Genomic DNA, 12,940 nt, shown 5'->3' on the forward strand with positions numbered 1-12,940 from the left:
TCAGTTATATTTCTGTATTATAGTAGCAAACAATTGGAAAATGAAATAATTTCATTTATAAGAGCATAAAACCCATAATTATATAGAAATAATTTAAACAGAAGATGTAGAAAACCTCTAAGCTGAAAACCACAAATTAAAAAAAGATTCAGATAAATGAAGCAGTATACTATAAGGATTGTGAGACTCAAGGTTGTTAAGGTATTCATTCTTTTAAATTCATCTATAAGCTCTTACAAAAATTAACAGGCTGATTTTAAAAAGTAACCTTATTATTTTGGGATAATTTTAGATTTACAGAGAAGTTGCAAAGTAGTATGGAGTTCTTATATACCCTTCACCCTGCTTCCCATAATGTTAGCATCTAAGATTTACTACAATACATTTGTCAAAACTAAGACATCAACACTGGTACGTTACTGTTACTTTAATCTGAATTTCACTGTATTTGCTTTCTTTTGTTCTAGGATCCAATCCAGGTTGCCACTTTGCATTTAGTTGTTGTTTCTCCTTAGTCAAATTGGTCTGTGACAGTTTCTTATTGTTTCCATGTTTTTGTTTTGTTTTTGTTTCTATTTATTTATTTATTTTTTAGTAATAGTCAGTTTGCAACGTTGTGTCAATGTTTTTGTTTTTCAAATGAGTTTGACAGTTTTGATTAATCCTGGTCAGGTACTAGTAGAAGGTTCCTCAATTTGGGCTCGTCTAATGTTTTTCTCATGTTTAGACTGGGATCGTGGGTTTAGGGGAAGAATGCCACAGTGAAGGGCCCTTATATCACATACCAGGGAGTACATGGTATCAGCATGATTTCTCACTGGTGATGTTAACCTTGATCGCTTAGTCCAACAAGCTGATTTTTAAAATTTATGTGGAAATCCAAAGGATCTAGAATAGCAGAAACAATTTTGAAAACTAAGAGTAAAACTGAAGGCTTTACATTACCTGACTTCAAGCCTTACTACAAAGCTATTGTAACCAAGACAGTGTGGAATTGGCATAAAGATTGACAAACAGATCACTGAAACAGAATAGAAAGTTCAGAAAAAGACCCACACTTACATGGTCAATCAATTTTCAACAAAGACATAAAACAATTCAGTAGGGAACCATTTTCATCAAATGGCGCCGAAACAACTGGATATCCACTTGGGAAAAAAGAGATTGAGAAAGCTGGTTAAGGTTACCAAGTTTGTGAGAAGCAGGGACAGGGATTCCAAGCTAGACTTTCTGACTATCATGTGCTATAAATTGTGAACATGAATTTATAATCAGTACATGTAGGCCACAGTTTTTGTTTGAATCAAATTGAATTTGAAGCCATTCTTTTTTTAAAATGCCAGTGTCATGAAAGAAAAATAGAGGCTGAAGAGATGTACCTGATTAACAGAAACTAAGGAGACATAACTAAATGTAATATATTACCCTGGATTGGATCCTGGATCACATAAACACACCAATACTCCACAGAGAATGTTATTATAATAAATTGAAAATAATATAGACAGCATGTTAGATAATAATTTTATATGAATGCTAAATTCCCTGAATTTGAAAATCATACGGTGGTTATGTAAGAGCATACTCTTATTCTTAGAAGATGTGGAATTATTTGGGGTTAAAGGGTCATGATGTCTGCAACTTATTCTGGAATACTTTGGTTTGACATTATAAACAGTGACAATAAAAATAAATATATATGGAAGAAATCAAATATGGAAAAATAACAATTGGTGACTCTAAGTTAAAAGTATATGAGAATTCATTGTATTATTCTTTCAACTTGTTTGAAATTCTAAAAAAGAAATTTAAATATTTTTAAAACTCACTTTAATCTGATTCTAATTCCACTTGACAAGTCTAAGTCTCAGTCATTCATGAGGGTGTTCCTTTCCTCCTCCCCAGGGGTTTTACATAATGTAAAACATTCAGGAAGGGCCCTCTAGCTTTGAGTGCACATTGGTCACTTCCGAAAAGATCTGTTGCAGAGCTGACAGGCTCCGCACTGACACACTCCAACACGTCTGCTAGCAGGAGCCCTGGCACGAGGGTCCCATCGTTCTCCGTGTATCATGTAGCCCTCTGCTCCGAAATCCTATCAACTGCCTGGGTTCCTTTGAGGAAGCTTGTGGAGTTCCTGCTATTGAAAGAATCCCAAGCCACTTTTCCTCTTCCCAGTCTCAGAAAGCCCCCTTTTGCTTTTGTGGTATTCCAGGTATCTTTCTCTAACAGCTCTCTTTGCTGAGAGTTTCTTCCATGCTATCCTCTTAGGGTCTTTAAAAACAAAATTTCCTAGAGGTGGAAGTAGAAAAGGAAATGCTATGTGATTTTTACCAATTCACTGTTTGAGAGAGAAAGACATATCAAATATGCTTCAAATCAGACTCACAGATATAGAAAACAAACTAGTAGTTACCAGTGGGGAATGGAGGGGAAGGGCAAGATAGGGGTGGGGAAGTGGGAGGTAAAAACTATTGGGTATAACACAGGCTTCAAGGAGGTATCATACAACATAGAGGATATGGCTGATATTTTGTAGTAACTGTAAATGGAGTGTAACCTTTAAAAATTGTATTTAAAAAAGCCTCAGAAAAGTTCAGTATTTCCCGCAGTTATCCACAGATTACTTGCATCAGAGTCATTCAAAGTACGTGCTAAAATGTTAATTTCTGATTCTGTATCCAGACCCACTGGACCTGAATCTCTGAAAGTGGGGCTGGGAATCTGCTTCTTTTTATTTTTAGTGTCTTAAAACAATGCTTTGGTATTTCTCATGATTCTTTGTGTTGACTTGGTAGTTTTGCTGATACAGCCTGGACTCACTCATGCATGTGCACTCAACTGACAAGTTGATTAAGGGGTGGGCTCAGCTGAGACAGCTTAAATGGCTGATCTTTAATCCCAGGCTTCTTCACAGCATCATGATCTGGAGGTAGTGTTCTAAGTGAAGTGTTCTAAGGTGAAGATGGAAACTTCAAGGCCTCTTGAAGTCTAGTCATTGTAACTCTTACAGCACCACTTCTGCCACAATCTATTGGCCAAAGTAAGTAAGGCAAGCCAAGGTTGGAGGTGAAGAAGAGACTCCATATCTGGACAGGAGGGAATCTGCCTTCTTAACATAGCCTTCTCAGTTGACTCATGAACACTGGGGTTAAGTGTGAATAAATCGTTTACCAAATACGTGTTCAGAGCTGTGTCCCTTTGCATTTGCTACATACCTTTATTTCTGGCACTTAAATGTATACATACATGTAAATGTTTTTTGTTTCTTTCAGAAATTACTGAAATAGTAACATGCTTAGGTACTACATAGAGATGGAATCGCTGAAGCTCAGAATGGTAGCAGGAGTTTCTGCAAAAGAAGGAATTGGAGGAGCTTGAATAGTGAGTAGGCATTTCAAGGAAGAGGCTATCTTAAGTCAATGGACCTGGTATGACCACAGATGTGGGTTTATACCAGTAGGTTTGGGAGTCAGTGGCCGGTGCACAAGGCTTATAAAAGGGAATGGTGGAAATGGTGGAAGAGGTTGGGGATGGATTATGGAGAGTCTGGGAAAGTGACAAGATAAAAATGACATTTCACCATTATCAATTTGTCAGTTGTAAAGCCAGTTAAAAATGAGTAGCTAACAACACTGCACATTAACCAAACTTGTAATTCCAAAATGCTTGGACCTCTAGCCAGAGACAGTGTTGTGGGACACAGTGGGGCGTCGGTGACACGAGGGTTGGTAAAAGAATTTACCATAGGTTAATTAAAAGAATAGAAAGGAGTTTATTAGGGTACACTGTCATACACAACAGCGGGCCACACAGACGAGAGGTGTGTGAGCACCAAGGCTAAGAACAAGGAAAAAATTTAATAGTTACACTGTCATAGGCAACAGCAAGCCACACAGGCAAGGGGTGCCTGCATGAGCACTGAGGGCCAGTTGTTGGGGGTGTTTTATAAGGTAGGGTCACAAAATGCCTGATCGGCTTGTGCACAAATCTCTAATTGGCTGTAGGTGAGGTAAGAGGTTTAGAGTCCCTGAAGGGTGTTGGGGTTTGACTCTGATAAGGTGGGCTGAAACAAGCTAGCCTGAGCATTACCTAGGGCTGTATGTTTGTTAGGCGAAACGCCCACTAAAGAATGTACTTAATCTATTGAGGAATCACAGCCATACATCTGAGAGCCCAGAAATGGGGGTCCTTGAACTTTGAAGGACATCAGTTGGCCCAAAATACAGTTCAGGCGAATTCTATTTAGAACACACCGCAACGAACACAGTGTAAATTGGCCTGATCTCTAAAGAATTCGGTTAAAAATCTGATCGCCACCCCCGCCAGCCTTGTTAAGATATAATTGACATATAACAACACCAGATTCTTAAGAATGGCACAAATTTGGGATGATACTCCATATTGTGTCCCCAACCGCTGTCTCAAGGCCTCAGGCCAGTCATTCCACCTTTCCTAACACTGCCTGTCATTTATGTTTTGATTACTATGTACCACGCCCTCTGCGCATGTATGTGTACACTCTCATTTAATTGCTCTATAAGGTAGAGATCATGTCCATCTTGCAGGTGAGAAAACAGCCTTAGAGACAGGCTTCCCCAGGTCACAGCCTGGAGGCTGCAAAGTAAAAAATGTAAATCCAGGGCTGAAGTAGAGGCCGCGCAGGAAGTGAGGGAAGATGAGCGCCACACGACTCAGGAGGGGTCCACAGCAAAGGGAAGGGAAATGGGAAATACGGAGACTCTCTTCCAGAATTCCGCAGGCCCGTAAGCCGAGTGAAGAAACCTCTTTGTATAACAGGTCTGTCAACGCGTCTCTATTAGGCGCCTTTCCAAAATCACAGTATCTGATTGGTGAGATTGGAGGGGCTGGGCGATCCTGATTGGTGAGTTGGACCTCGAACCAGACCTACGCCTCCAGGACCTGACGAGAAGTGGGAGGGATTTGAAACAATCCCTCGTTTCATTGGTGAAAAGAAAACGAAGCAGGAACTATTCGTATGTGTGATTGGCTGTTGCCCGGAATCTCCTGGTTACGGAAGCCCGGGAGGGCTGAGCGCGAGGTCTACCTCAGGGAAGCTGGCAGCAGAAGCCGGATAGCGGTCGAGGAAAGGTAGCTGAGGCCCAATGGCGACTGTGGAAGCAAGCGGCAGCGATGGGAAAGGGCAAGGGGTCGAGACCTCCGTCACCTATTACCGATTGGAGGAGGTGGCGGAGCGCAACTCCTCGAAGGAGATATGGCTGGTGATCCACGGGCGAGTCTACGATGTCACCCGCTTCCTTAACGAGGTGGGCGGCCCCTCGGAGCTGCAGCGGTGAAGGGTGGTCGGCCCGGAACGCTGCCAGGGGTGTGTGTAGGAGGGAAATGAGGACTGGCTGAGGGCGATAAAGCATACGAAGGGGACCACGACCCTCCGAGACGGAGACTGGGGGCCTTAAGTATGCATGCATTTTCAGCCGGCACTGGATTCTGGTGCCTTCAGTAATATTATGCTATCCCTGTCACACATGGAGCACTTACTGTGTGCTAGGCTAAACTCTTGAGTTATCGTTATGCCCATTTTACAGAAGGGGAAACAGCCTCACAGCCTCTCATTTAACAGCCTAGAGCCGTTCGAACCTAGGTCTGAAGGAAATCTCTGCTCTTTCACCTGTGCCTTCTGAAGTAATGTCATTTTTGGTTTCCATTTTCTTGCGAAGGTGAGATGCCTCTCCCTCCACCCCGCCCCCATTATACTTTTATTTTTTCTATTTTCAGTTAACTTTGAGTTCAGAGGTCGTGAGTTCATTTTTTTGCGGGCTATAGACTCAGATCCTGTTACCCTCTTCTGTAAATCAAGCCTGTTGTATTAGATTTTACAAGTTCTTGAGACCCTGGTACAGCTGAGTTTGTGTGTGTATGTGTTTTTTAAGGAAACAGACTTTTAATTTGTTTAACTCTACTGAAGTGTAATTTATGTACAGTAAATTGTGCCCATTTAAAATGTACAATTTGACGAGTTGACAGATGTATTCAGTCAAGTAATCACAACTCCAATTAAGAAAGAGCATTTCCAGCACACGAAAAAGTTCCTTCTTGCTCCTTTGCAGTCATTCCCGTCACTTCCAATCCGTGAGACATTGGGATATTTTAAATATAAATATAAATGTTTATATTTTGTGTGTATCATTTTATTTTGAATAATCGCTTAATAATCTGTGGTTAATTCCTTGGAAGTTCTTGCATGATATAATCCTATTGTAACTGAGAAAAAAGTTCATTTCTATTCTTTCTCTGAAGCAAATACACTAGTTAAAATATACATATATGTGTATATATATGTGTGTGTGTGTGTGTGTATATATATATGTATATAGTATTAATTTGGGGCCTAGGGGAGAAAGCTCTAAATACTGATTCATAAATCTATAAAAACTTTTAAAAAGTTACGTTTCCTCCAAAGGACATTGTTTTTTAATAAATCCTTCTAGTGGCCAATAAGTTAGCATCTTAGAATTTAGTAAGTTCTTACATTTGTAGGGTGTATTTTTTTTTTAATGTTTTAAAAGTGCTTTCCTGTTACTTCAGCTTCAAAATAATTACTTGAGAGTGAGTTGGATAGTAGTGATCCTTATTCTAACAGGAGTATAAGAAACAGGTTCAGAGATTTTGGTCATACAGTTGATTAGTGGCAGGGTGTGCTTTAGGTAAATCCCTTGATTTCTCTTACGTACACAGCATTACTTGAAAATTCTAGCCTTAGCTGTGTCCTTTGGTGTATGCCTATGATAAATTTCAAGTGTGCGTTGTAGCATATTAAATCTTAGTTCCAAATGGGTAGCCAATAATGTTTTTCATTTGTGGTTTCATTTCCCTCTAGTTTCTTCTTGACTGGTTCAGAATAGAAAATGAACTTGGAAGGAACACTCAATGCTTGGAGTGGACATTAATTTAACCTTGAGTAGTGGTTGCTGACCAGGTTTACCAAATACTGATGGAACTAGAGATCACAGGTGTGCCAAGGTGGCCCTTGAAACTTGAGCTGCAGATCTTTACCTGCAGTTAGCCATTCTAGCATACCTGTTTTCTTGTTCATTCCAAGTCTGTTCATTCATTCACTTACTCATTCACGTATTTATCAAGTGCCTGATAAGTGCCAGATACCGTTCTACATGTTGATTGTATAGTTATACTCATGGAATTACAGTCTATGGGAATGAGACAATAAACAGAGTAAATAACTAAAATATATGCTATGTTAGGTAGTGGTAAGTGCTAAGAAGAAACAAAGCAGAGAAGAGGATTGTGGACGTGTGTGGGGTGAGGGCATGAAGATAAGGGGTGAAATTTTAGCTATGAAAGCCAGAAATAGCCTTATTTAAGGAGATGAGTAAAGGCCAGACAGAAGTTAAGGGAGCTAGCCATGTGAATATCTGCCAGAAGAGCCTTCCAGGCAGAGAGAGCAAGTTCAAAGGCCTTGAGGTGTATAAGGTGGTTACAGTGGTTGGATAGTAGTAGATGAGGTCACCATGACCAAGGGAGGGCAGGTCAAGTACAGCTTTGCCAGTTTTAGGAAGGCATTTGACTTTCATTCTGAGTTGGGAAAGCACACTAGAGCAGAGGAGCAATAAGATGTGACTTAACAGTTTAATAGTGTCACTCTGCACTGTTGAGAAGAGACTGAAGGAGGGCAGGGGCAGAATTGAAGAGCCCAGTTAGGAGGCTGTTACAGTAATTTGGGCAAAAGATGTTGGCTTGGACTAGTGTGGTGGCAGTGGGTGTAGTGAGAAGTGTCAGATTTTGGATGTGCTGTGATGGTAGAGCCAATAGGATTTAAGGATGCATTGGATTTGAAGAGTGAGAGAAAAAGAGTCCAGTGACCAAGGGTTTTGGCCTGCAGGCCTGAAGGATAGTGCTGCAGTTAATTAGATGAGAGGGAAGACACATCGATTTTCACCCTTCTCTTTCCAATCTGAACTCTCTCTCAGCTCCTCCTAGAAAGGGGCTCCTAATCTGAATACTCTGCATCTATAGGTTGCTGCTTTTCTTTCTTTCTTTTTTTGATTAAAAAATATGGTTAGAGTGTTATTCTGGAGTTTGAATGTGATAATTTAGAATTTATAATTGAACTCTCTTTCACCTAACAGATTGATTTTGCATTTCTGAGTCAGAGGTAATTTATTTTATTTATATATCACTTTAATTTATTGAAATCATGAATGAAAAACCAAAACCTTCCAATACTGCACATCATTGTCTTTCTAATATTTAGTAGTTTAGAAAAAAACACATGAAAATGGTTACAACATTTTATAATATTGACCAGGAAGTATCAAAGTGCCTGTCTCAGCAAGGGTAAGAAGTATGATTTTGTGAACCTTTGTTTTACAAAGTATGTTGTTGTGAATCTTTGTTTCAGTTAATAGTCTCATTTTCTTCCTGTGTTTTTAAGTGAGAAACATTTGGAAGCCATTGTCTTATGTATAAATTAACCATTTCTGGAAAGAGTAACTTAAAATAATACATTTTGCTCTTTTAAATCTTTCTATGTATTTTTTAGTGACTGTTGGTATAAGTGGGAACACTACTTTAGGATCTGCCTCACAGATGGGATAGCATTGCATTCATTCAGCAGACATTTAGGTGCTGTGTCAAGTGGTTCTAGGCCCTGCTTTTTATTTGATTGTAACTGTATGAAAATTTAGCTATTCGCTTGTTGATTGACATTTGGGTTGTTCGCAAGCTGTGTTTGGTGCCGTCCTAGGAGACTCCCTGAAAGCTTCAGAATTTGACTAATAAGAATTCTTACTTGATTTCTCCAGGAATTTCTCCAGCTCTTACTGGATTTTGAGGATGCTCAAAAGAAAGTGCAATTTGATTGTTACCTAGCTTGTGGAATTAACAAATCTATAGAAAGAATGCTTTCTTTCTTGAGCAGCTCCAAGTGCTTGGTCCTCAGGAAGGCTAGAAGCTAGATGAGGTAAAATTTAACCTCCAGGACTGTCCATGTAAGCTGCCGTGATCAACAAATCGACTTTGGTTTATTTATTTTGCATGTGGGCATGGGTGCAGCATACAGGCCAGAGAGGGAGGAAGGGCAGGTGGGAGGGAACAAGGGCAGAGTGAGCGCCCCCTAGATCTCACTGTGTTCTAGGTTCCACACTATGTTCAGGAATACAGCTGTAAAGAATACAGTCATAAGCTTCTCAGGAAGCTTATAGTCTAGTGGGGGGAAGAAAGGCATTTAATAAATAATTGCAATTGTGATAAATACCGTGAAGGTGCCTAAGGAATTGTGAGAATTTAGAGCAGTGGGACCTAATCTGGTGGGGATAAGGGTGTCTGATCTGGTGGGGATAAGTTATATTTGGATCTACAGACCTGAAATTCAGACCCTGGGCAGTGGCGACTGCCAAGGTTACACCCTTTCTGGCAATCATCGAGTTAGCCTCTTCTAGGTGACACTCTAAATTCTTTCTAATACAAATACAAATACCTATGGACCTGCACCATTTCCTCCTGTTCACCACCCAGATCTGTTATCTTTCTCTGCGCTGTCAGACTGTTTTTTAGGAAGTAGTTTTTTGCCTTCTCCAAAATTTTAACCTCCATATCTTAATTTGATGAGGTATTCTGCTAATCTGTCTGGCTAGCCCAGCCTAATTTTGCAGCTTCCGCAATCTTCGTGTTTCTAGATGTCATTTTCCAAGTCAGGTGGTCTTTAGCATATCCCTATTGTTACATTTTTATTACATCAGCATGGAATTTCCATTCACAGAGAATTTGTGTAATTTTTTCCCAACCAGATATTTATTCTGTAACTATTTGTTATTCTTCACATGCGCCTCTTCTCTGCCCATCTGTCCCCTATCCTTCCCAGAGAATTTGTAATCTGGAAGTATTATTTTCTGTTGGTACTTTGTCTTCTTTCTTTTCTACATTAAAACATAAATTTTCTGCCCTCCTTTCAATAATACTTAGTGAGTGAATTCAAGGAAAAGCCAAAAACCCTGCTTCCTACCACATATTCTGTGGACAGTTGAACTTACTAAAACCCTTCACAAGAGGACATTACGAAGTTTCCTTTGTTTCTGTAAAGCATTTCACTTGATTATTGCTGGACTGAGATAAAATGAATCGATCACAGTCACTGTTTCCCCTGTTGCAGGTTTATGATCCTGGTTGCTGTATAGTTTATTTGAAATATTTGTAGTGGTATATAATTCCTTATATAATAAAAGCTGAGACAAGATCTGTTAGGCTTAAATCACAAAGGCTATCCAGTTCAAAAAAATCTTTTTTGCAAATTCATATGAGATTTAAAAGCAAAGCAGATCTTAGAAAAAAAAGGGGGGAAATATGTACTGCCTTATTAGGTTTAACTTAATGAAAATAGGAAGAAATTTATGATTGTCCAGTAGATTTGAATAGCATTGGTTACCAATCTAGATGACTGAGAATAATGTCCAGACTCCTTTGGTCTTATTTGTTTTGTTTTGCTGTGAGTCAAACAAAAGTAAATTTTTGGTATGCATTAATTACGGGTTTATAAACCTAGCTTTTTGTATGTGTGTTATAAAAAATATATATAACGTAAAATTTGCCATTTTAACCATTTAATCTACAATTCAGTGGCATTAATTGCATTCACAGTGTTGTGCAACCAACATTGCTGTCTGTTTCCAAAAGTTTTTCATCACCCCAAACAGAAACTCTGTAACTATTAGGCAATAACTACCCCCTCATCACTCTTCCCAAGCCCCTGATAACCTCTACTTGGGTCTCTATGAATTTGCCTCTTCTAGGTACCCCAGATAAGTGGAATCATACACTATTTGTCCTTTTGTATCTGGCTTATTTCACTTAGCATAATGTTTTGTTAAAACAATTTTTTTTGTTTACTGTGGTAAAATAAACATAACATAAAATTTACTGTTTTAACCATTTTTAAGTGTACAGTTCACTGACATTAAGTACATTCACACGGTTATGTGTCCATCACCACCATCCTTCTCTACAACTTTTTCATCTTTGCAAACTGAAACTACCCATTAAACAGTAACTCCCCAGTGCCCTCCTCCTCCCAGCCTCTGGTAATCTGTTCTCCTTTGTGTCTCTATGAATTTGACTGTTCTAGAGGCCACATATAGATGAAATCATACAATATTTGTTCTTTTGTATCTGACTTATTTCACTTAGAATAATGTCTTCAGGGATCATCCATGTTGTAGCATGTATCAGGATTTCACTCCTTTTAAGGCTGAATAATATTCCATGATATATGTATACCACATTTTGTTCATCTGTTCGTCAGTGGTCACCTGGGTTGTTTCCAGCTTTTAGCTATTGTGAACAGTGCTGCAGTGAACTTTGGTACACAAATGCCTGTTTGAGTCCTTGTTTTCAGTTCATTTGGATATATACCTAGGAGTGGAATTGCTGGGTCATGTGGTAATTATAACTAGCTTTTTGAAGAACCTCCAACTGTTTTCCATAGCAGCAGTACCTTTTTACATTCCCACCAGCAATGAATGAGGGTTCTGATTTCTTCATGCAACACTTACTATTTTTCTTCTTTTCGATTTAGCCATCCTAGTAGGTATAAAGTGGTATCTTGTGGTTCAGTTTGCATCTCCCTAATGACTAATGATGCTAAACATCTTTTCATGTACTTATTGGTCCTCTGTGTATCTTCTTGAGAGAAACATCTATTCAGTTTTTTTCCCCATTTTTAAATAAAATTGTTTGTCTTTTTGTTAAGTTAGATTTCTTTATATATTCTGTATATTAATTCTGATTAGATATATGACTTGGAAATATTTTCTCCCATACTGTAGGTTGTCTTTTCACTTTCTTGATAATGTCCTTTGATGTATGAAAGTTTTAAATTTTGATGGAGTAAGTCCTTCCTTATCGGTAGTTACTTTAAATGTAAATGGATTAAACTCTTCAATCAAAAGACAGATTGGCAGAAGGATAAAAATACATAATTAACTATATGCTGTCTACAGGAGACTCAGATTAGATTCAAAGACACTAACAGATTGAAAGTGAAAGGATGGAAACATTCCATGCAAATAGTAACAAAATGAGAGTAGAGGTGGCTAATATTAGATGAAAGAGATGTTAATATTAGATGAAAGAGATACTAAATTTAAAAAGGCTTTTAACGAGCAATTTTAGTTTTACAAGATGAAAATAGTTCTGAAGATGAATGGTGCTGATGGTTGCACCGTTTTACATTCCCACCAAGAGCACACAGGGTTCTTAAAGCTTCAGATCCTCATCAGCACTTGTTATTTTCTGAGTTTTTTGATGATAGACATCCTAATGGTATGAGGTGGTATCTCATGGTTTTGATTTACATTTCTCCAGTGACTACTGATGTTGAGCATCTTTTCATATGCTTCTTGGCCATTTGTGTATCATCTTCAGAGAAATGTGTGTTCAGCTCCTTAGCTCATTTTATATTCAGGTTATTTATTGTGTTTTGTCATTGAATTTTAGGAGTTCTTTATATATTCTGAATATTAATCCCTTATGATTTACATATCTTTTCTCTTGTTTTATAGGTTGTCTTTTCACTCTGTTGATTTTGTCTTTTGATGCATAAAAGTTTTTCAGTTTGATATGATCCTATTTGTCAATTTTTGCTTTTGGGATCATATCCAAGAAAGTATCACCAAATCTAATGTCATAAAGGCTTTTCTCCTATATTTTTCTTCTGAGAGTTTTACAGTTTCAGGTCTTGTGGTTAGATCTTTAATTCATTATGAGTTAATTTTTATATGATGTAAGGTAAATGTCCATCTTCATTCTTTTGCATGTGGATATTCAGTTTTCCTGGTACCGTTTGTTGAAGAGGCTGTCCTTTCCCTACTGAGTGGTCCTGGCACTCTTGTCGAAGATCATTTGACTGTACATAGTATATGCAAGGATAGTTGTGTGTGTGATATTTTGG

At 38.5% G+C, this 12,940-nt stretch overlaps 1 protein-coding gene across 1 annotated transcript in view; it reads left to right on the plus strand.

Moving 5' to 3' along the window:
• Positions 1 to 5,036: 5,036 nt before the first annotated feature.
• CYB5B (cytochrome b5 type B) overlaps positions 5,037 to 12,940 on the plus strand; it is a 29,291-nt gene continuing 21,387 nt past the window's right edge. The window contains exon 1 of the mRNA XM_006203748.4: positions 5,037 to 5,288. Within this exon, the coding sequence (XP_006203810.1) occupies positions 5,127 to 5,288 (162 nt within the window). The 5' untranslated portion in view covers positions 5,037 to 5,126. The remainder of the gene's footprint in view (positions 5,289 to 12,940) is intronic.

The sequence above is a fragment of the Vicugna pacos genome, chromosome 9 (genome assembly GCF_048564905.1).
Source record: "Vicugna pacos chromosome 9, VicPac4, whole genome shotgun sequence".
In the NCBI taxonomy this organism is placed as follows: domain Eukaryota; kingdom Metazoa; phylum Chordata; class Mammalia; order Artiodactyla; family Camelidae; genus Vicugna; species Vicugna pacos.